Source organism: Chanos chanos, chromosome 11, assembly GCF_902362185.1.
Source record: "Chanos chanos chromosome 11, fChaCha1.1, whole genome shotgun sequence".
Lineage (NCBI taxonomy): Eukaryota > Metazoa > Chordata > Actinopteri > Gonorynchiformes > Chanidae > Chanos > Chanos chanos.
In genome coordinates, this window is record NC_044505.1 from 16,482,257 (window position 1) to 16,507,168 (window position 24,912).

At 39.4% G+C, this 24,912-nt stretch overlaps 2 protein-coding genes across 4 annotated transcripts; both read left to right on the forward strand.

The window, feature by feature from the left end:
- The first annotated feature begins 517 nt into the window (after positions 1–517).
- LOC115823895 (N-acylneuraminate cytidylyltransferase) lies at positions 518–7,662 on the forward strand. 3 transcript variants are annotated; one of them, XM_030787930.1, is made up of 8 exons: positions 518–768; positions 1,735–1,877; positions 3,134–3,289; positions 3,587–3,720; positions 3,863–3,957; positions 4,834–5,005; positions 5,681–5,846; positions 6,850–7,662. In XM_030787930.1, exons 1-8 carry the CDS (start codon positions 557–559, stop codon positions 7,062–7,064), a joined length of 1,293 nt encoding a protein of 430 aa, XP_030643790.1. In that variant the 5' UTR covers positions 518–556; the 3' UTR covers positions 7,065–7,662. The 3 variants fall into 3 exon arrangements, with proteins under 3 accessions (XP_030643790.1, XP_030643792.1, XP_030643791.1); XM_030787932.1 differs by lacking the exon at positions 4,834–5,005 and adding an exon at positions 5,315–5,390; XM_030787931.1 differs by having other exon boundaries at positions 3,590–3,720.
- Positions 7,663–9,974: 2,312 nt separating this feature from the next.
- Positions 9,975–24,092, forward strand: LOC115823720 (uncharacterized; the record flags this gene model as incomplete). Its single annotated transcript, XM_030787748.1, has 6 exons — positions 9,975–10,052; positions 10,248–11,030; positions 15,745–15,898; positions 16,435–16,628; positions 18,423–18,479; positions 24,075–24,092. Coding segments are annotated over 6 exons (1,284 nt in total), but the record flags the coding sequence as incomplete, so codon positions are not given.
- Between the last annotated feature and the right edge of the window lie 820 nt (positions 24,093–24,912).

A 24,912-nucleotide genomic window follows, 5' to 3' on the forward strand; every position in this document is an offset into this window, starting at 1 on the left:
TGGACAGCTGACAGAGAGGAAGAACTTTTAGTTAGCTGTGCAATTTACATAAATTCGTTTTGCTAAGCTACACTGTAAGCTTCTTGTGTGACTCCGAAAACACGCGACGTGAATTAAAGTAATTTAATAAGCGTAGATTACTTAGCGCTACTAGATTTGAAAGTATTGTTAATCAGTCAGAGCTAAAAGTATAATAGTAAAATAATATTCTGAAGTGGGATTTTAAATGTATCTCTCAAACACCTGCAATTACCTCTGGGAATTCATAAATTTCGAATTCTTGTTGTCGGATACGCCTGTGTGTTGGCTTACTTACTTATGCGTAAAACTTTAGTTACAGCTTATTAAAGTTTGTTTCGCCACAGGTCTTAGAGCGACGTGACGGGATTTCATTACTTACCCGCTGTAATCATGATGTTATGCGCTGCACTAACTGGAATTTAGCACAGAAATCTTACGCTAGTGTGAGTAGGCGTGTCATGCGTGTTCGGTGCAGTGACATTTTTTTTTATCGGTTCGCTAGCTCACAAACCTTAATGATTTGTGCGAAGCCATCATGGCAGATAAAAGTAAACCTGTCTCTGGAACTAATACACCAAGCGCACAAGACAGCATAAAAGACTGGAGCAACCGTCGACACATTGCCGCGCTTATCCTTGCTAGAGGAGGTAGCAAAGGAATACCTCTGAAGAACATTAAACTGCTTGCCGGAGTCCCGCTTATTGGATGGGTGCTTCGAGCAGCGGTAGACTCCGACCTCTTTGACAGGTTGTTACTCTGTTAGTTTACTTTACATAACTCACCTAATTTACATACGTTTTTCCTTTCATAAAGAATAAGTATTTCACAAACGCATTTCGCTCGGGTTTTCATGAAAAAGTTTTGCCTCTGTATAAATGTTTAAATGTCTTACCAATAAAAAGCCTACTGAAGTGAAAACAACAAATGCGAAAATAGTGGACGTATTATCTCCTTATTAAAACTTTAGCTAGTAATGTCATTTTTTGTCTTGTGGTAGACTTTGTAAAAAAATAATAATAGTAAAAAAAAAAAAGACTTCTCTGAAACGTAACGTTTTGCAGTACCGTGTCAATCCTATTTAACAGTGTTTCGGAAAGGCAGCGAGAAGCGGAACACGAGAATTGTGTTTTTATGACATATAAAACATTTTCCATCAGTGGATTTCTATAGGGAAGAAAATGCTTGATGTAATGTTGTTGTTATTGTTGTTGTTGTTGTTGTTGTTTTAATCGCCACTTCATTAGTAAAACGCTCACTTTCGAAGCGGCGATTAAAACAACAACAACGACTTATTTCTGTTTAGCTCATCGTTTGTGCTGAAGAACAGTAAACTGCTTGAAAAAATCTGTTTTTACTCAGCCAAGATACACTTTTTTTGTAAGTTTCCCCTTTGGGCCGTCTGCTTTAAGTTGTCCACAGAGTAATGACAGGCCTAACCGTTCAATTCCTGCTGCTGTGTGGAACTTTAGCTATTATTGCTTGACATTAGGATACTGGATTCCATTTTAACATTTCAAAGTTTTAAATTCAATTTAAAAAAAAAGGAAATGAAGTGAACCGAAATATAATAAAAACGCAAACTCTTTAATTTAATTTGATTTTATTTCGCATGATTTTAATTTGTGTTTTAATTGTATTACTTAAAAAAATGAGATTTTTAATTGCATCACAGAATTGAAAATGTAGGCAATGTCATGTATTCTTTTGTACTAGTGTTTGGGTATCAACGGACCATGACGAAATTGAAAAAGTGGCCAAAGCTTGGGGGGCACAAGTCCACCGTCGCAGTCTTGAGGTTTCCCAGGACTCATCTAGTTCTTTGGACACTATGCAAGAGTTTGTCCGACAGAGACCAGGTAAATGAACGCGATAACATACCAGGGGTGTGCACGAACCCGAATAGACTAGTCGGAAACACATAAAAAGCACCATAAAAACAAACTGTAAACGAATCATAAAAAATCCTGTTAACAAGCAAAACCATAATTATGGCAGTATCTTTTGTTGTTTTACTGGCTTTATTGCATTTTCCGAATTCGAGATGGCAGGAAGCTCTTGACACGGAACAGAATGAGGGAGAGAGAGCAAGTCTTCGTGTGTGTGTGCGTGTGTGTGTGTGTGTGTGCATGGCCAGACAGCCAGGTCAGTTTCATCGAAGTCTGAAGACAAGGACGCCATTTCCTACATAAATTATATTTAGCATGTTCTAAAATGTGTTACTTTACTACCCCTATATTTACCGTATTGATGGTAGGCTACTGATCGATGGTTTACATAGAAAGAAAATTCTGGTTGGTCACCGTCCCTAAGTTGAGTTGTGTACATATTTCTCATTTTAGGCGACTGTTATAAGAGTAAGAGTTTAGGCTGCTACTGTTTAGCTTTACCATATAAGACATTTTCAAAGATTTTTAGCGTTCCTAATGGGATATGGGATATGTGATTATATGACAACTACCAGTGGATTTTCACCTAAAATAGCTTCTCTTTTTGTTTGAACCACTGCTATTTTAAAGCACACCCACATCCTGTATCTATAAAAATACAAATACAAATACAAACACAAATACAAACACAAATAGCATCTCCACTGCACAGCCCCATTAGATAGACACTCAACAAATATGTGTGACTGAATTAATGTATTAGTTTGAAAGATGTTGTTCTTAGATCATTATAAAGACATTACTGTGACAATGCCTAACTGTAAAACATGCATTATTAACTATAATTTCTATACACTCTTGTTACACAAACAGTTCAGTTATCCTGTAGTGTCATGCACAATTATGGAATAACGCCTCACTAAAATAAGAAATGCCATGTCTATATGTGTGTGAATTTTGCCTGTTCCATATTTCATATCAAAATGAATTGGTCACAGTGTAATAATGTATCTTAACTGAACTGGTGACACTGTCAGACATGACACAGCTCTGTTCCTCACATTCCATTTGAGCTCTTATGGAAATGAATAGTGTTTATTTTCAGCGCTTTTCCCTCTGTGTCTGATGAAACACACATCTCTTTGTTCTGTGCTGTGTCAAACTGAGCTTGTGTGATTAGATACTGTGAGTTTAATCTGTGGCCATCATCATCATCTGTGTCACAGAAGTGGACGTTATCTGTCACATCCAAGCCACCTCACCCTGCCTGCACCCACGCCATCTTAGAGAAGCACTGCAAATGATCTTAGACCAGGGTTATGATTCTGTCTTCTCTGTGGTGAGGAGACACCAGTTCCGTTGGGAGGAGGTCAAGCAAGCAGGTACTTAAAAAAAATGATTGCCTCTTCACTCGTTATTCACGGTATTGAGTAACATCATTATGCCTTACTTCTGTGATATTAAAAAGTTTTTGCATTCATTTTGTATTTACTTAAGCTCATCTTGTACAATGCTTAAATATTTCAGTTTCATCACAAATGTGATCCTTAAACCAGTTCTAAAACTAATGTGTAAGCTTCTTTTTGTTGTGGTCTTGGGGTTTGTCTTGGGGTTTCTCCTTTAAGTTTACTCTGTTAAGTTCTTTTCCTAACATGTCTATTCTGATTTTCTCTTCACAGAAGGCAGATGCTCTAAACCCCTAAACATAGATCCATCCAAGAGGCCACGCCGCCAGGACTGGGACGGAGAATTGTGTGAAAATGGCTCCTTCTACATCAACACGAGAGAGCTCATTGAGAAGGGTGTCCCTCAGGTAGGAGTCTATCAAGTATCTTCTTGCCGTATGATGTGAATTCTCAAACCAGGACCCAGAAATGAAGATTATGTGCTGGACCAGTGCTGAAAGTGTATTTTCTATGTTTGTGTGTATTGTTCTATTTTATTCCCTCTCTAAGATGGGGAAAGTTACTTACTATGAGATGCCTCCAGAATACAGTGTAGACATTGATGTGGACATTGACTGGCCTGTTGCAGAGCAAAGAGTTGTCAGGTAAATGAAACACTTTTAATGACAAGTCATTACACCCTGACAAGATTTTTATCTAACAGTACCATCCTATTGTCTCATCACAGTTTGCGATTGCCATATCAGTTAAGGATACATGCGATGGGGCCATATACCCAGCCTATCTGAGGCATCTAATATTTGAGACAGGCTTTGTCATGGGGACTTGCATTGATTTAAAATGCTGCCTGTGTAAACATGCTTCCTGTTTCACTGACTTTGGATGAACACTGTCAGTATTGTCACCTAAAGGAGTCACATTTTGCATCATCTACCTGTGCTGCTATGATGTATGCTGAGCTGAATTCACTATCCATATCGGTTTTTGTCAAGTCTTTTTTTTTTGTATGCTCTTGGATGTCGGTAGTGACAGTGATTCCATGTGTTTGACAAGTACAGTGCTGCTGAATACTTGAAAGCTAAAACCCATCACCTGATTCTAAAGTCCTAACCTGCACAGTGCAGCAATTAATGGTTCCTTTGAAATGTCTTGGGGTTTTCCTTATTTCTTTGCGCTGACTCTGAGTGATGTTTATATCTGCTTGGACTGGAGCTTCTCGCTGTTGTGAATGCAGAGAGCTTCAGTTTTGGCCCAGCTATGTCATAAGTTCCAGACCTCACATACTGGTCTTTGGTTTGGGAGATCAAAAAACCCAGCTGTATGAGGGCACATGCTGTCTTTTCTGTCTAATAATGGCATCTTGCTCATGACTGCTAAAAATCTGAAGCCCACTCTTGTCTCCTGGCAATGTAAGCTATAATAGAGCCCTAATGGATCACCGTACCGTATCATCCTCCAAAAGTTTTGCCCATAGTGGCATCACTGATTGAATGTGTAACTCACATGCTGGTTTCTGACAGGTATGGGTATTTTGGCAAAGAGGAGTTGGAGGTGGTCAACCTGCTGTTTTGTTCTGTGTCAGGCTGTCTGACAGATGGACAGTTATACATATCTTTATCTGGAGAGGAAATGGTGTCCATCAACAGTAGAGACATGATGGGCATCCACATGCTTCAGAAGGATGGTGTGGAGGTAACCTATTAATGGACCTAGCTTTCATTGTGATCATTTTGTTAGGGCAATCTGACAGGCATGCACTCTATCCAATCACTTTCTTTCTTGGCTGGCACTGGGGTGTGGCTTGGTTTCTGAAGATTGCCGTGAAACTCACCCGTGAGGGACAGAGTGAAGGAATGAGGGGAAGAGCGTGTTTTCTTTGAAGATGGTTACCTTTGTAATCGCCTCTACTTGGCATGACGGTTAAATTTAGTCAGCATTTTCTTTTTCTTTTGTCTTTTTTTTTTTCGTGGGGATCCCATAAAACCAAAACTGAACAGAAAGGAAGAAGAAAAGACTTGGGTTGATCCTCAGAGCCAGATTGTGGGAGCTGGTTGTAATCAGTGAGTCTCCATACCAGGTAGCACCTCCTGTGCCAGCCTCTCTCTCTCTTTTCTCTGTTTTCATTTGATTCTCGCCCGCTCTTTATGTTCGACAAACTGCTAGAGGTTAAGTTAAAAAAAAAAAAAAAAATTAAACACTTCACAAACTCGGTTTCTCATAACAACTGAAATATTTTTAGATTTTTTTTTCCAACTGTACAGTGTTGTAACACAAATGATATGATACATGAAGTGTTGTAAACTTGTTACTGAGTCAAGGCGACTGTCCTTGTAAATAGTTAATGTGTGATTTCCTAATCCCATCCAGGTGATTCTGATCTCCTCAAAAGAGGATCCCGTGTCCAAAACTCTGGCAGACAAACTTGCTGGGCATGCAGGCTGCAAAGTGATGCATGGGGTGGAACAACGGCAAGCTGTAGTGGAGCGTCTCATGAAAGAGAGAGGGCTGGTATGGAAGAAGGTGGCCTACCTGGGTGAGTATCATGGACTGTAGGCAATTCTGGATACATGTGCAGTTTTCTCACTTTTATCAGAACAAGGCTGGATTTAACAAACGATTTCTTGGAATGTACAAGTTTCAGACTTGTAGTATACACAACACAATGACAACACAATTCCACACACCAAACCAGGGATCACTAGGAGTATTTATACACAAAAGAAAGAGGACAAGCTTAACCAAAGTTAAGTGAGGGGTCAGGAAGTGCATATACAAATCTAACATAAAATGACCCGCAGACTGAGAGAGAGAGAACAAGGGCATGGCAGTGAGTCCTCAGCGGTGTCAGTGAAAGATAAGACGCTCATTAACTGGTCCAGCGGCGAATTTAGCTTGTGTAGCGCCCTTAGCGTGAACGTGGGCAAGAACATATTTTCGGCGTCTAGGGTAGCCTACTTTAGATGGAATTACAAAGCAGTTGTTCTTTACAATCAAGTCATCTCTGTTGGTCATTCGGATTTCCCAAAGCAACAAAATATACTGCACAGCCAGTGTGCACTTCACCCTTCTTCTTAAACGTTATCACATTGTGTACCTTGTGATGTAGACGTAAGATTGGCTGGTGGTACGGAGTGACACCATAACCACGAGTCAACTTGCCCATGCCGCCCATGCCTAAATCCACCCCTGAATCCACCCCTGAACTGGTCTTACAGTCAAGCTGTCGTGAACTTGTTCTGTAAAGTTCCTTTGACATCCATTTGGATGTTTGTTGAAGGCAGTATTTCCAAACTGTTGTTCAGTACTAAAGTTGACTCCATCATGAAAACATTTTTTGAGCCAGAATAGTTTCTTATTTATTTGGGTCTTTAAGCAAACATTCAGCTCAGAACATTACACATTATTACAATGTCACTATGCTATGGTTTGTAATTTAGCATGATATATATATACACTTGAATTAGAATAGCATTGTCACTGACATTTGACCAAAAACCTAAGGTTGAATAATACTCTTCCATCAACTCTGTCCTCAGGCACTGATATACTGGATGTGAGTTGTTTAAACCTGGCTGGGCTGAGTGCAGCACCAGGTGATGCCCCTGCAGAGGCTCTCAACGCAGCTAAGTACAACTGTCGTAGCCCTGCAGGAAGAGGGGCGGTCCGTGAGTTTACTGAACATATCCTGTTACTGAAGAAGAAAGCCAAGTCCAAGATGGACCAAGACCGCATTGACCGAATGTCTTTCTAGCTCAAAATCAGTTAGAAAGATTTCTCATATATAGGTCTCATCTGAGACCTTGTTACTAAGATAAAGCCAGAAAACTTTGATCACATATATATTTGCTACAAATGGTATATATAGCAAATATTTTGATTGCTTTCTTAACCCAAGTCGAAATACAAGAAGTCTAGGTTGTCATTCCAGGGGTGTTAGATAAATCAGATATTGAAATCTATTTTGCCATTGCTACATCTTTTCAGACATTCCCATTTAATCAGAGTTTCCATTTTGGGTGCAAACAGTTAGAAGTCATGCCTCCGTAATCTTGAGAACACAGAAGAACTTGAATGAAATAAGGGATAATACTTGTCTTATCAATGTGCTTGAAGAGCAGCAGATACATACATGTACCTTGGAAATTGAACTAGTGTGATTAATGTTGGTCATTAATGTCTCAGGGTATCTATTATCACTTTACGGTTTATTTATGGATGAGGGTTCAGGTTAATCTTTATGTGATTAGATAATGGGATTTTTATCTCTCTGCTTTGGAGCGCTGTCAATGAAAAGTGATTGAATGATGTATATGTTTTCCCAATAAAACCACAGAGGGTTAGCACACCTGCATATTTGTGGTGGTCCTTATTTATTGTGTCATTGTCATTGGCCACAATTTGAAACTACCCCTCCGTTCCAAAAGAGGAAAAAATACAACGTTGAAAATGAGAGGAATCCAGTCAGAATTTGTGAGTGCTTTCCAGTGTTGGTTCTGATAGAACAAGAGTTTCTTGTAGCCATTATCAGTCTCATATGTCATTAGGCACTAATTGTGAACAGATGTGATAAGATTCTAATGCTAAAGAACTCAAAATAATCATGCCTGGAGGGATTACTGAAAAAAAAAAAAAATTCACATTCTCTGTGCCCTCTCTGTGTATAATTTTGTTTCTACAACTATGTTAAAAATGTATTTCTTTAGATGCATCACAGTATTCTCCTTTCTGGCATTTTGTACTTACTAGCCCTCTTAATTGAATCAAGACTTATTACAATCTGTTTTGTAATTGTTCATTCAGTCATTTCCTAAGTTGCTTATCCAAATTAGGGTCGTGGGGTGTGCTGGAGCCTACCCCAGGGGTTTTGAGTGATCATTGCTCTTCCAGCTTTATCAGGGGTTAAATATGTGCTAAACTTTTGCATGAAACTGGCTTTTCTCTCCAGCTTTCATTGCTTCCCCAGGGGATCTCACACAACTCTTATTCAAATGACACTACTCAAGCGGACACCCACATATCATCTCACATCTGTTTGGATGTCTTAGACTTCCAGCCACGATATCCAGTCGTCATCTCTCAAATTTTACAAAGAGAAGAGAGAATTCCTCTTCATTTCGGGAAAAGTCTGTCTTCTCTGAATCACACTGAACAACACTGGTTTGAATAAATCACCTTGAGTCTTAGAAATACTGCACGTCAGCGGTGTCTCGCCCTCTCTCACCACAGCAATAGCGAGCCCTTTTCTCTCCGAGGACAATTTTGTCGTTTAAATAATTCGCCATATTAAACGTCAGACTATCCTGAAGAACCGTAGCAAGTAAAGAGACAACAATATTACAGAAACAAAAGTTCAGCCAAAAATCTTTTTGGCACATCTGTAACGGCCACTCTGATGCCATCACTTCCAAGCAAAAAAATACGCCCAACCTCCAGCTCGCATGTAAGTGACTGTTTTTGCTTTCTCCTGAAGACACACACTGCTCATATTGAGAATGCATGACTGATATAAAGTTATCCAAAAAGATATAAGAATATGAAAATGTTGCTCATCCAGGACAGGAAGAGAAAACCCAATCCATGACACTTCTGCAATTTATTGTAATTCAGTTTTATTAAGCGTTGATATCATCCAATAGTAGTAGCTTACCAGTAAATAAAGACATTGTTTTCACAGGTTATTCAGCCCTTTAGGCAGTTATACATCAGTATCACTGTGTGTTTGATCAGGTAGTGCAAGCTGTCTGACCTACTATGGGCTTCACGATCTTTAACCTTTGTGCACTTGTCTATGTTGTCTAGTTGGCACTTTGTAACACTTAATAATTGTTTAAAGCAAATTGGAGGGAATTTTTTAGCCCAAACTCCTTGTATAGGTCTTTATGGACCCTGACCCTGTCAGTCTTAACATCTTGTTCTTGTTGGCTATTGGACTTGTCATAACTTCAAGTGATGCAGTCTGCATCAGAGCTGCAAAGTCATTGTGTGTGTGTGTGTGTGTTTGGAATCAGAGTATGGAGGATTTAATTAGCATTTAATGTTTTTTTCAGACATGGTTTCATGTCAAGGTCTCCTGATCACACTGTCAGAGTATTAAAACTACAAAATACGTGTCACACATGTAATAAAATGCACAATAATGAAGTACTTCATGAGAGAGGCATTGTGTGAAGACAGCAAGTGTATGCTTGAGCCTTACTTTACACTAATATATATTTCTGTTAGTATTATTTGGCAGATCATCCCAGTTATCGAAAGAGCCTGGACTGAGGTCTCTGATTCTGGCACAGTGTTCCTCTACACAGTCATATACAAGACTGAATGCCCCAGAGGTCCAGTACCTGTGAATACACAAAAAATCAGCTCCAGAAATCAAACTAATGCTCTATCTGTCTAATTTTTTAAAAAAGAACAAACTGTTTGAATACTAAACAGTATGCCCTTTAATACTGGACTGACTTAGGGCTGGGACAGTGTGGCCAGAAGTCAGAACATCTGATAGTGGTCTAATCTAAATTTTGGTCAGTTTGCTCTCTTCAACTTTGGAGCCCCATAATTCCTTACACTTTGTAGTAGAGAAAGTGTTTGTTTAGCTACAGATTTGTGTTGTCTCACATTATATATATATATACAGTGTATACAGTGTCTATATATATGTGTCCTCTCATCCCTTGCTGGGCTGGGCTTCGCGGGTTCTGCACTCGCATGGTTCAAGTCCTATCTGTCTGACCGCTCCTACCAGGTCTCTTGGAGGGAATCGGTCTCCTCCACCCGCACTCTACACACAGGTGTCCCACAAGGGTCAGTACTTGGTCCACTCCTCTTCTCCCTCTACACCAGATCACTTGGCCAGGTTATCTCCACCCATGGCCTCTCTTACCACTGCTACGCTGATGACACACAGCTGTTCTTCTCCTTCCCCCCCTCTGACTCCCAGGTTCAACCTCGCATCGCAGCCTGCCTAGCTGACATTGCCTCCTGGATGTCTGCTAACCATCTCAAACTTAACCCGGAGAAAACAGAGCTCCTGTTTTTTCCTGCTAAGAACTCCCCAGCGATCGACAATACAATCACCATCGAGGGATCTGCGGTGTTTCCCACCTCAGCAGCCAAAAACCTTGGCGTCACCCTCGACAACCAGCTGACATACTCCGGGCACATCGCAGCAGTCACACGATCCTGCAGATTCGCCCTATACAACATCAGGAGAATCCGCCCTTTCCTCACGCAACAGGCAACCCAGCTCCTAGTCCAAGCGCTTGTCATCTCCCGCCTGGACTACTGCAACGTTCTACTGGCTGGCTTGCCGGCCTGCGCCATCAGGCCGCTCCAGCTCGTGCAGAACGCCGCTGCACGCCTGGTATTCAACCTCCCTAAGCACTCTCATGTCACTCCGCTGCTTACTGCACTCCACTGGCTTCCGGTAGCAGCCCGCATCCAGTTCAAGACACTGGTGCTGGCCTACCAGGCCACAAGAGGCTCTGCCCCATCATACCTTCAGTCTCTTATAACGCCTTACACCCCAACTAGGACCCTCCGCTCCACGTCCTCCGGACAACTGACGGTCCCCTCACTCCGGGAACCCGGCAGCCGCTCCTCCCGACCACGCCTCTTCTCTGCCATTGCCCCGAGGTGGTGGAACGACCTCCCCCATGCAGTCAAGACTGCGGAGTCTCTTACCATCTTCCGCAGGAAACTGAAAACCCACCTCTTTAGAACACACCTGTCCCCCAATGCCTAACCTCCCTTCCCTAGAGAAAAAAAAAAAAAAAAAAAAAAAAAAAAAAAAAAAAAAACCTTTGTCTTGTATTTCTGTTTGTAAAAGTATTCCAGGGGCGCAATGCGAAAGGGCAATTTGACGCTCAGTCTTATTATGATCTCTGTTGAAGGTATTAGAAATCCGACTGATGCACCAATTGTAAGTCGCTTTGGTAAAAAGCGTCTGCCAAATAACTAAATTGTAAATTGTATATATATATATATATATACACACACACACACACATATATGTATATATATATATATATATACACACATAGACTGGAGGTGTTCTAGAAATCAGTATTTTAGCAGCATATACTCAGCGACTTAAACCATTTGTGCAAATACATTTCCATTTACACACAAAAGTACACTGCCAGTACAAATGGTTGAATATAGTCCCTACTGCAGTATGGCTGTCCCAGTATGGGGGTCCTTCATCCACAGGCTGAACACTGTGTTTTTTTGTTTTTTTTTGTACAAGAATGGTTTGTTTGTTTGTTTATTTATTTAACAAAATTGTAAATTGGATGGTGTTTTAGAGTCAGGTTCTAAGTTAAATTTGAAAGCTATAGGTGATCATAAAACACACTTTACACTTTACATTTAACACTTTGTAGCAGACTGTGCAGGAGTGAATTAGACTCTTTTCTGCCATCTACTGGCTTTTTTGGATAATGCAATAACTTTGTTGCTAAAGTTAGTTTGAAGATGTCACATAGATAGATAGATAGATAGATAGATAGATAGATAGATAGATAGATAGATAGATAGATAGATAGATAGACAGATAGATAGATAGATAGATAGATAGATAGATAGATAGATAGATAGATAGATAGATAGATAGATAGATAGAAAAAAATGAGAAATGTTAACAGCAAAAATAAATTGTATAAAAATGTGTTTTATTAGGCCTTCCAGGTGAACAGGGGTTTTACTCCAGAAGATTCACTCAGACCATGGAGACAGTTATGATATGAATTTTCATATGAGGGTCTGCTTTGCCGGGCGGTGAATCTGCATGGCACAGGGCAGGTCACACAGATACCTACAGTTTTGGCTACTGAGCTCCTTAAACACATAATAATAATGTGCAGTCTAACAATATTGTTAGACTGCACACACCATACACAGAAACATGTCTGAGAATATTATCCAGCACTGTGTGTGTCTATGATGTCTGTGTTGAATTTTATTCTTCTTTTATAGCTGCATTCACCACAGGCCTAAACCCACAGTGAGCCTGGGTCATCCTTTGCACAGTGACATGTGTCTCCCTCTAGTGGTACACAAGAACATGACCTGACAGTTATTGGACTTTTGTGTTCATTTGTAAATGTGGATAAATTGATAGTTCAGGCATCAGGCTTTTTTCCCTCTCTGATTAAACGATGAATTTAACAGGGTTTTTCCTGTTCTTTGAAAAAATGAAAAAGAAAAGATTGATGTAGCTGGAACCAATACTTCTACAACAGATAGCTGTTAGATAGATCTTCTTCTTCTTCTTCTTCTTCTTCTTCTTCTTCTTCTTCTTCTTCTTCTTCATTACATCCACTTTGACCATCCAAATTTACCATAAACTGATTAGAGGCACCACACAATTGGTTTTTCATTTTCAACTACTGTAAACGAAAACTTGACATTTTTCATGCACGTGTGGCATGTACACAAGACGCCTTGTCATTAGTTAGTCACACTACAAATTTACTACAATAGTTTTGTTCACAGTGACACTTCAGGTTAATCCTGTATCATCACTGCAGATTTTCATATGTTTATTGAGCCAGGGTGTAAAGGGCAAGGCAAAAAATGTTAATAATATCTATTTGGCCAGATGTATTTCTGTCTTTTTTTCCAATTACATTTACAGACTTACTCCTTGTGTTAGCACATAGTCTTATTTATGCAGCAAATAGTAATGCATGCCTGCTCTCTTCACAAATTTGCTGATTAAACATTAAATCTAACGTTGGTTGTATGTAACAGGATCTCTTCACTGAGTTGTTAAACTTTGAACTATGGTTTAGATTTCATGTCAGCAGAAGAATTGGCATTTTATTTTCAGATACGTGATCACCAAAGCATGCAATAAGTATCAAATACTAAGCCATAGGCAGGGTTAAACATGGGTGGTGCGCAGGTGCGCGTGCCACAATAAACGATGCGCAGCATGTATTACCATAAGAAGCGCTTTTGCGCACCAACATTTTTGGCATTTTTGGGACAGTTATCTACGAAAATTGAATTTCTCCACGCGTCACTGGTAAGGTAGCCATTATGACAAATGTGTTAATGTTAATCATGAGCTGGTAATTGTGTAACTTGTAGCCTTTGTTCTTGATTAACTGGATTTGTTTGTTGTTGTTGTGGTTGTTGTTTTTTCAAGTTAACAAAGTTAGCTCCAGCGAGTAGTTAACGTTATATCTACGTCTATATCTTTAGGTTATAGCAGTGGCGTGGCCGGAGATTTATTTTCGGACGGCCCTCGAAAAAAAATGGGCGGGCACGCCTTTCACTCACGGTCCATCATTAACCCACATTCTTTGTAACCTACTGCTGGACTGAATGACAGACGCCAGGTATCGCGTACTCAGTAACGAAGCAACTCCAATCTTCCGTTCTTTGTTTGCATGGAAACGGAATATGGAGTAAACCATGAAATAGCCTACTGGCGCATTTTTATTCATCAAGCACACTTTAACCAGAAGTAGCGTAAAACGCATGCCCTGTCATAACAAACGCACAGTGTAATGCTGTCACAATAATACCTGGGTTTCCATCCAACTATTTAATGCATATTGAAGGTTAAACTTCACGCCAAATCTTTTAAGGCGCATAACAAATTTATTCGCCGGAAAGAGGTTATTAGCGTAGGGTAAAATGATACTGGTTGGTGGAAACAGATTTTTATTTCCGTTGAAGTTGCCTTAGACGAGTTTTAAACTCACAGCTGTTCGCAACTCCTCCCGAGGTGAGGACAGTGTACATTTTTAATCCGCATAACACAGCTGATGGAAACGCGCACGGACATTTCCTTAGCCGAATTTTCATGAATGCGCTTACAGTACGCGAATGTGTTGCGTGGAAAACAAGCTGCTACATCCTGTTGAAGGTTTTCACCGATGGAACTATAAAGTCATATAACAAGTCAAACCTGTTAATTGACTAATACAGATGTCAGTCAAACCCATCAAGCATTACAGAAATAAAAAAAATTATAACACATTTTCTTTATTTCAGGAGTGTTTGAGAGGATGTTTTAGTAATATTATCAAGGTGGATGGGGGGTGTCTGTGCATGTTTTGGGCGGGCCTAGGGCTGTCAGGCCTGTCTGTTGGTTACTCACCTGTCGTGCAGTGTAAAAGGTGAGCACCAAGCAACATCTTCAGGTGTTCCTTTGAGAACCAGACCAAAAATGTTATGTGAACCCCTGACCACGGGGGTGGTAAAGTAGTGTGTGTGCACACTCACCGCAGCGGCACTTGAAAGGCAAATCCTTACGTTGATATGCATGTTCATGAGGTGCTGTCAGAGGCCTTGATGGCATCACGATCACAGGTTTCTTTCTTACTTTTTATTTCTTTTTTTCTAAATATATATTTCTTTGCTCAAAAACCCAACACAGTAGCGTTGAACTCCAGCTGTCTGCCTGCCACTGTAGACCTGTCTAAACATCGACCACCCCTTTTCAACAGCTCTCCACAATTATACAGTTCCATTGTTTCAACACAGAGACCACTCTCAGTCACCAATCACACATCACCAGGATGTGGAGAGAGAGAGAAAGAGAGAGAGAGAGAGAGGGAGAGAGAGAGAGAGAGAGAGAGAGAGAGAGAGAGAGAGAGAGAGAGAGAGAGAGAAATTCCCACTTACTTATTTACTTTATGCCACTGAGGAAAACGTCACCCTCTTATGTACTACGTACTTGGACAACATAACTAATAAAGCATTTACATTACATGCTGAAAGATATGAATGCACTTGCTTTCTGATGGTGATGATTCCTACCTGACATAGTGAATCCCGTATCAGCTGCGCCTATGCCTGTTTTTCGGATTGTGTTTTTGCCTAGTGTTTTTTGGAACCTCTGCCTGGTTTTTCTGACTCTCTGTGCCTGATTTTCTCTGCCTGTTTTTGACTTCAGCTTTTGTCTCTGCCCACCAGTACCATCACTGTGATTTTGTCTTTTGGATTTTTTTTGGAAAGTAAGGAGTTCATTAAGCATCTGTTAAGTAATGTTCTGTCCTCTGGGTCTGCTTTGGGGTCCTCACTCTACCAGGCCTCACTGGTCCTAACACCTTTAGCTGGTATAGTGAAAATGGTTACAATGTTTCCGTTAGATTATATGCCTTTATGTTGTCTTGGAGTAACTAGGAAACTTCTGTACACATGGATCAGGGGCAAAGCACTTGCAACTAGGTTGTCCAGTCAGATCGTCAAGGAAATTTCAATTAAATTGCAGGGACTTGGACCCTACACGGCACTTGAGTTTAGCCGCAAACCCAGAGGGCTGTCAGAAATCGACAGATGGAAAGCAACGGAACCTGTATGCAGGCCCTGTGGTGCTTAGGGACAGCATTCATTCCTGTTGAGTTGTATGACCACTTCATGTTGTTCTCTGTAGCAATGCATCTGCTTTTATCTCCTGTCAGTCGCCTCCACAGCTCTAGCCCTACACCAGTGTCCACCCTTCGCCCTACCCATCAGACCATGACTTCCAGTTCACTCCCCAGTCCCACACATATTTACAACCTCCCCAGCACCTGGAGTCTGTTGGATTTTTGTCTCCTACACTCAATTCCTTCCAGGCGTTATATCCTGAAGGTATGTTTTGGAAAAGGGAGTTTAATCACATCGTAATTGTAATTTTAAACACCAAATGATAAATAAAGGCTGCATTCTTGCATCTTTGCACGGAGGGAGAGCTTCACAGGACTTTGATCTGTTCTTCTCTAACTAGTTTAGAGAACTGTAAGGTTCTTATGCCCAAATTGGCATCACATCAGAACATTTCTTTAAAACCAATAGAAATTTAACAAATACCTTGCAAAAACCCAAAATTCAAACGATTCCACACTTATCTTGAGTGGCAGCAAGATAAAAAAAAATGGTGAACATCTGCAGCTTGAGCTGTGGTCCTAAAGCTGTGCAGAGGTCAACTCAGCTCAGGCAAATAACACTTGTATTTCTAATGTTAAGTACAAGGCAACACTGGTTACAGCAACAGAATATCATTCAAAGATTAAGGTTTGAACCCTTGGAAATAATGCGAAGATGTCAATGGTTTTTAAAGGTTGATTTCACATAGACTGTCCTGTTTATAATTATCCAGTAGTTCTAAATTTTCTTATTTTTTTCAGTAGATGTTGCCTTGCAGAAATTAATTACCAGAGAGGTGAAGGACCTCCGTGAGGAGTTTAGAGCTTTCCGCCAGTCCTGCAGCCCAGAACCTCAGGATGTTGAGGTTTTACCTGTGGGTTTGCCTCTGCACAATATGGAGGAGCTGGACTGTGCAGAGGCAACACTGCAGTCACAGGAAGCCAAGAAAACGATGGTAATTACTTAAGGGTTATGATACTTCTTATTTAAAACTTCAGTCTCACTGATCTGCCCAATTTGGTTAAACTGCCTAATCTGCTGGAACACACAGGTTATCTGTGTTGCACCTGAATCCCATCTCATGGTAGGATGCAAAAAAACATTCCAATGGTTTCAGTACATCTCATGCCAAAACTGCTGTTGTTTTGTTGAATCTTTATCAATCTCAGGCAAGTTCAGCCATGAAAATTGGCAGCCCTGCACAGATCAACATCTCATTACATCATCTTTGAACATGGTTGGTGAAACAGGCCAAACCCTCTTAATCATATCAACACACACACACACTCTCTCCCTCTCTCTCTCACACACACACACACACACACACACACTTAACATCACTTAAAATAGTTCTGGTTTTTATATTAATAGGTGAGATGCTTCTCTGTAATTGGAGGGACCACCCTGGAGGTGCGAGTCCGCCGCATGTTATGCTATGCCCTCACAGACCAGCTAGTGTCTGGCCTTAACTGGGCTGGAAAGACACTAACCTTAATAGTATGTGAGGAAAAGATAAATATGAACTCATGACAGACCATAAAACGAATAAAATAGATAGGTATATCAAATGCATCTTAAGTTGCACCAGTGTTTAGACGAAGATTGGTTACTTATATATGATTTGATTTGGTATACAAAGAACCCACAAATCCATTAACATACCAAGAAAAATATTGTATATTCTTTGGACTGTTTCAGCCTCTGAAGGGAAGAGTTTCATGCAAATACAAACAGGTTCAACCACAAGTACAAACAAGTCTTCTCCCCGTCAGCAATTTACATCTTTATTCACACACACACACACATACACACACACACACACACACACACACACGCACACAAAAAAAACACATAATTTCTGCTTTTTGTTTTAATTGTACCCTGTGTGTAAACAACAATAATACATTTTTCCTTAAAAATGATTTCATTTCTATTGCTCTTGTGCAACTTCCACAAAGACTGTAAAAAACTGTAAAAGTCCCACTGGTCAATATTTCTGTGTGTGTGTGTGTGTGTGAGTGTCTACAGATTCTATTGAAAGGATTCTACTGAAATGCATCTCATTCATATTAAACACCCTATTAGTGTAAACACAATTTAAAAGACCTTGTCAAATACAGCTTGTGAAATGTTTCAAGGAGTTTCCTTTTATCTTTGCATCTGATCTCTTTCAACCAGCATAATGATGCCAGTTTCCATTTTTATCGGCTCCAAACCCAAACACATTCACCTAAGACAAAGAGAGAAAAGCAATCAGGTTGTGTGGTTACAAAAATCACCTTGACAAGACACATGTCACAAAATTGAATATTGAATATTGAATATATATTGAATATATATATATATGTCACAATGAATATTCATGTAGGCCTGCTGTGTGTGAAAGAAATGAAATACAAGTTGGCATTCTGTAACGATATTAAAACTGTTATGCTAATTGTTGTCTGGGGGGGGGGGGGGTGTTAACTAATTATTTGACAGAAAAATTGTTTTACCTCACTACAGATATGCAGAGCCAACACCAGAGTGAGGAAGCCATTGACGTCATTGCCGACGGTGATAAGCGGCGTACCATAATTATGCAGGAATAATTCTACCCTTAAAACACAGTTGTGAGAGGCAGTAATAACTAGATGAAAGTACAGACTTGGGGCTTTCCTGCTTATTTACTTTATAAAATTATTGCTGGGAATAAAATCTTTATTCAACTCCCGTTAAATTTTTCATTGTGTCTCCGTTTTTGCTCTAGAGATATGCAGAGAAAAAAATGCCTGTGTTTCCCATAAAGACATTTATAATTCTAAAGGTGAGTTTTTTACTTTTCCTCTGGAAAAAAAAGACACCATGCATGCAGGGGAAAATCCTTTCTTTATGCTCTAAGTAAAGGAAAAACTAAATCTATAGCAAAACGGCAGAGACGAAACGACGTCAGACTCCAAAGGGTTAAAACTGAATTTTAAATGATGGTTTACAATGATGTAATCATGACATTTATAATGCAGGCAGCAGGTTACTGAAATGTGGTTAGCCTACCTGCCACCAACTATAAACCTCTTTGCTGAACGCACTATTGTTCCTGGTCAGCAGTGGTTCAATGAACAGCTTGTGCCGCTGAATGAACCAGGGGTCATCATCCTCATTACTCATGCAGAAACTGCATGCACATTGTTTATTTCTTTGCAAAGAATGAAGTTGTTGTTCCCATATGTGTACAAGAGTGTGGCAAAGGCAACTGCAAGTGACATAAAAATGACTCTACGCATACGGATCATATTCTTGTTGTTGGATGCACACTGTATCACCAGAACCGGTTTAATATCAAATAGATACATCTTTGTGATGTTTCTGTTGAAGAGGAAAAAACACATGAATATTGTGGCGCTCTGACTTTTTAGCCTGCATAAATAAGATAAAGAATGAGACAACTCTGGAAAAACCTGTTCTACTCTTCATAGGAAAATAGAGCGTAAGTTATGTTGATGAGGGTTATGTTGATGTTTTCAACCACCCTTTTTACCCCTAAAGTAAATTTGGCATTGATTCTAATGGACATGGTGTGGCCAGCTGTAAGCACTGAATTTAAGTCAGTGTAAAGTTCTCTCTCTCTCTCTCTCTCTCTCTCTCTCTCTCTCACGAAGTATATAATTAGACATTTAGCTTACTGTTGAAACGTTCTTTGAAGTTTCCCACCTGGATTACGATGGTTGTCAGTCTAGATCTTATGTTACATCCAAACATAGTTTTGGAACTTCAAAATTATTATGTTGTAAGCAAATGTTCAGCCCATTCAGCTTCAGTTCAGCAGGAATAGATATGTGTTGATTTTCTTTACTCAGCATCACAAGTGTAGAGACAAGACATTTACTGTTGTTGTTTCCAACATTTGCATATGTAATGCATATTGAAGTTATTTTTCAACGATTGGCATATACAGTGTTACAGTGTACAGTGCTGTTTCAGAAATTTTCATTACGCTCAGCACTGGGGTGAGATTATTTAATACAAATTTTTTTTCACTTTTTGTAATATCTTTTGGTTAATTTTAAATGTGCCTGTCCCTCCTGCCCCAAACACACCAAACACATACATAACAAGATAAACACGTTGCAATAAAATATCACCTGAGGTTAATTGTTATGTACATTTCTTGTCTGCAAAAGAGAATGTAATAGATACACACATGGTTTGAATTAATATCTGATTTCATGACTTACCACTCAGTCTCAGCTATCTGTTAATGATGATGTATATTTAAACTCAAACACAGTTTACTTCTCGAAAGCTACCAGTGCATTCGTTGAAAAGTGACAGGAGCATGAGGCTCTCTGTTAATAGAAAAAAATATTAGTATTCATGAGAATGACCAAAGATAAGTACCAACAGGGCAGTGTGGGCCAAGTGTGGGTGTCACAAAAAATATGGGTTGGGCCGTAGAAGGATTTTAGTCACCATGTCTGCAGTCATGCAAATTTAAATAATTACACAGTAACATTAATCTGGCCCTCTTGAACATTTCCCGCATCACTGTATAAATAAAAATCTGAATGAACCTGTCTTAACTGTGTGCATAAGGCTCACCTTTTATTTCCTCCAGTGCAGGCCTGAGCAAAGCATTCAGCGTTACAAGGATTTGAAATAAACCAGTTTTATTTTGTCTGTAACTTCATAAACATTGTAATTGGATCAGAAGTTACATAATGCATCTTGTGATCATAGATTTTTATATTAAAATATATTTTTTTTCTGTATTAGACTGTTCTGGTTTCATCTTGCCAGTTTTTAGAATTAGCCTTCACTGACGTCTTGAGGATGTCAGATAACCCATTGGATAAATGGAATTTGATTATGCAGTAGAATTCTATAATTGTAGCAAATGCATGTATAGGTTATGATCTATCTAAGCTTTAGGCTGTAGCTGCCAGTGCTTACCTATCTAAGAGTGAATGGTTGCAACAGACTCTGTAGTTTGGTGGTGAACTGGGCCTATCAGAACTGGGACTTCCCAAGGTGGTGTCGGTGCGGTTCGTTTCAAAGGAGTCTGAGTACGTTTGGAGTGTTCACATAGGTACCAAAAATGCTGACTAATCGCTCTGAGTTCTTTTTGAGGGCTGAAAGGGACCAAGTGTGAAAACACCCTCAAAGATCAGACCTTACAGAAGTTTAACAAGTGAGTAAAGAATGAATGTAGCTTTGTGAGGTTTTTTTTCCCCCCTTTAAATTAGTTAACAAACATGCTTTTAGTAGCTGCTCTTTTTTTCCTGTTATTTTTCTCATCTTTGGTGATTTCTTTGATAAGAACTTTGTGATTTGTATAGCACTGTTTTCAGTGTTGTATACAGAGGCCGTTAATCAATCTCACGAACTGAGAGGAGCCTGGATGCAAGTGCGGGGAGTCATTTCTTGGAATCCAAATTGTAATTCAAATTTTGGTCAATAAACAGGCAGGGAAAATCTCAGAACAATATCATAACCAGGAGTTTGCATGTTCTCCCCGTGTCTTTGTGGATTTCCTCCCGGAGGTCCAGTTTCTTCCCACAGTCCAAAGACATGTAAGTCAGGCAAACTGGAGGTACTAAATTGCCCCTAGGTGTGAATGTGTGTGTGAATATGTTTGACTGTGTGTCTGCTCTGCGATGGACCGGTGAGCTGTCCAGCTTGTTCCCCCGCCTTTCGCCCAGTAAACGCTGAGATAGGCTCCAGCACCCCGCTCGAACCTAATTAGGATAAGCGGCTTAGAAATTGAATGAATGAGTATTATAACCATAACAAGCACATCAAAAGCCTGGGAATTTTGCTTCCTCCATAAACTGATAATTAGTGTATTATTGAAAAAACAGACTGTGAAAAAAGTTGCCACAGATTACTTTAAGGTAAAAAGAGCAAGCGTTCATTCTCTTTTCTGAGGCAGAATAAGTCATTTTGATTTGTTGTTTGTGTTTGTATAATTTAGCTATACCACTTTGTAGGGAGATTAGAGTTAAGACAAGCTGTGAGCTGTCCCCGTTGGAGGACATTTCTTTAAAAGTGTAACTTTTTCACCAAGACCTGATTCTCATGCTTTTCTAACAATCGGATCCTCCTAGTTATAACTATGACTGAGAGGAAAAAGACAAATGTGTACAGAGCAGAACCTGATAGAGTTTATAAGTCTCTTGGCAGAGCTTTGACTGGATGGCCGTTTAAATGGTTTATTGCGCAAGAAGATTAGAGGACCGAAAAAAATCAGCACACACAAAAAAAAAACCCTTGGCATGAAAACATTTCATTGTCCGCACAAGTCAGACCTCTGTAAAGGGCGTGTCATGTACAGGTCTAAAAATGCACCACACGCATCAAAGCTGAGGAAAAATGTGCTGTGAGTCATTGGGTGTCTGCCCTCTCGACAATTACATACTCTAATTTACAGCACAGGACAGACAGTATTTGGTTGTTCACTCTGTGGCTGTCCCTGGCCTGAGAACCAGATGAGCCCTTGTGGCATCATCTTGGGATAGAGGGAGATGCCTGTTGAGGTAATATCAACTGGAAAGGGCATCACAAGGCACTTCAATTTCACAAGTGGCCAAAACAGGAAAACAGCAGTAATTCGGTTCCATCACGATGTAGATGGGAGACCCCATCTCGGTATCACTTCCCTCATCAGTAGAGGTGTTGCTAGGATGTCATCTTTGGGTGGGCATTTGGATTATTTGGGTGGGCAACAACAAAAATGGGGGTGGATGGGGGTGGGGGGATACAATTACAGCTTCCAATTTTTGTAGAAGGGCCTGGGGCCATTACCCTGAGGAAAAAGCACATCAATATTGTTTCACTCAGTCTTTTTGCCTCCATAAATAAAATAAAGAATGAGACAACAAAAGAAACTTCTTCCATTCTTCCGAAGAAAATAAAGTGTACATTACGATGATGAGAGTTATGTTGATGTTCTGTTAAGGCAGAACATAATTTCAACCACCCCTTTTGCCCCTAAACTAAATTGAGCATGCGATCCCACTGGACATGTCATCATGTTTTTGTCATTGTAAACTCGAGTTAAGTTCTCACTCTATCACATAATATAACATCAGATTTTTCTCAGTTATAGCTTACTGTCGAAACATTCTTTAGAGTTGCCTGCCTGGATTACTTTGGTTCCTTATCTGGATTACGTTGGTAGCTTTAGAACTTTAAAATCATTATGCTAAAGGAAAATATTCAACCTACTGAACTTTGATTCAGTACGAATATACATGTACTGATTTTTTATTTACTCAGTACCACAAGTGTAAAGGAAACAAATTCACTAATGCGCTATTGTTTCCAAGGGAAACATTTCTTTTAATATAGCATTCATTGGTGTATAGTGTTATAACTGCCCTAGACAGGATGCTGTTTCATGATTTCTCAATACATGCAGCACTGAGGTGAAATGACTTACTTTGACACTAGTGTTCAAAGAGCATTTACTTGTATCAAAAATAGTTGTGTGTAGATTATGTCAGCAGAGTGAGAGTTACACTTAATACGAATACACTTTGCTTTGGATTAATATTTTATGCTTTTCAGTTTTTTGATATTTTCTTTTTTGTACCTTTTGTACTATTGTTTGGTTAATTTATAGTGCAACTGCCCCCCCTCCCCCAAAACACACACACACACACAACACAGAGCACAAGACAAAGATTTCCTTTTTTAACAAGTTACAATAAAATATTGCCAAATATTCATTGTTATTATGCACATTACTTGTCTTCAAAGGAGAATGTCATAAATGCAAACATGGTTTGAAAAAATATTTTGATTTTGTGACTTACCGCTCAGTGTGGGACATCTGTTAATGATGAGGTGTGTTTAATGTTTACAACCTTACTTTTTGAAAGCTACTTGTAGATACGATCAGTGTATTGGGTGAAAAGAGCATCATGTTCTGCTGCCCAATAACATTGCACAATATGTCATTGCACAATATGTTATTGCACAATAACATTATTCTCAACCTTTTGAGCATTTTCACATGATTGAACATACAAAAACATGAACAAACCAGTCTTAACTGAACGCGTAAAGTTCAGCAACTAATCCCCTCGGTGCAGGCCTGACAGGAGCATTCAGTGCTACAAGACACAATTTTCTTGTGTAATTAGCGAAGAGTGGGTTGTGAAAGACACTGATCCAGGACACATAGTTAAACTGGTTAACCAACCGTCATTTGAATTTCCATGACTACAAACAGCCTGACTAAAATTTTGATCGTGACCTGGTGATGGCCCAACCACACTTTCTGCAACACCCACATTCGGCCCAAACTGCCCTGTTGATATTTATCTTGGGTCATCCTCATGAATACTAATATTTTTAAAGCATTAACTGAGAACATGATGCTCCTGTCTCTTTTCGCCCAATGTACTGTTCGTGTTTACAGGTAGCTTTCAAAAAGTAAGCTTGTAGAAATTAAGCACACCTCATCATTAACAGATATCCCAGACTGAGTGGTAAGTCACAAAATCAAAATATTCTCTCAAACAATGTTTGTATTTATGACATTCTCCTTTGGAGACAAGAAATGTGCATAATAACAATGAATATTTGGCAATATTTTATTGTAACTTGTTAAAAAAGGAAATCTTTATCTTGTTGTGTGTGTATGTGTGTGTGTGTGTGTGTGTGTGTGTGTGTGTGTGTGTGTGTGTGTGTCTTGGGGGAGGCGGGACAGTTGCAGTATAAATTAACCAAACAATAGTACAAAAGGTACAAAAAAGGAAATACCATAAAACTGAAAAGCATAAAATATTAGCCCACAGCAAAGTGTATTTGTATTAAGTATAACTCTCACTCTGCTGACATAATAGTTGAACACACAAAGACATGAACAAACCTGTTTTAACTGGACGCGTCAAGTTCAACATCTAATTCTCTCAGTGCAGCCCTGACTAGAGCATTCAGTGTTACAAGACTTTGAAATAAACCAACTTCATTTCATCTGTGTGACTTCATATAAATAATGCGATTTCAAACCAAAAAGAATCAAAAGTTACATCATACAGGTTACATCTTACCAGCATAAAATTTAAGTTCAAATAAATTATAAATTTTCTCTTTTGTTGGCCCGTACTGATTTCATCTTGCCATTTTTTATAATTAACATTTTATGTCTTAACTGCAAGATTGTTTCAATAACAGCATAAAAATATCTATTTTTCAATTAAAAAAGCTATTGTAGGCTATGTATAAACCTAGCCTATATCTATACCAGATTTAGC

Coding starts and splice junctions, on each gene's coding strand:
- LOC115823895 (XM_030787930.1), top strand. CDS start 557: ATGGCAGATAAAAGTAAACCTGTCTCTGGAACTAATACACCAAGCGCA. Junction 3,290..3,586: donor GGAGGAGGTCAAGCAAGCAG/GTACTTAAAAAA, acceptor TTCTCTTCACAG/AAGGCAGATGCTCTAAACCC. Junction 5,847..6,849: donor GAAGAAGGTGGCCTACCTGG/GTGAGTATCATG, acceptor CTCTGTCCTCAG/GCACTGATATACTGGATGTG.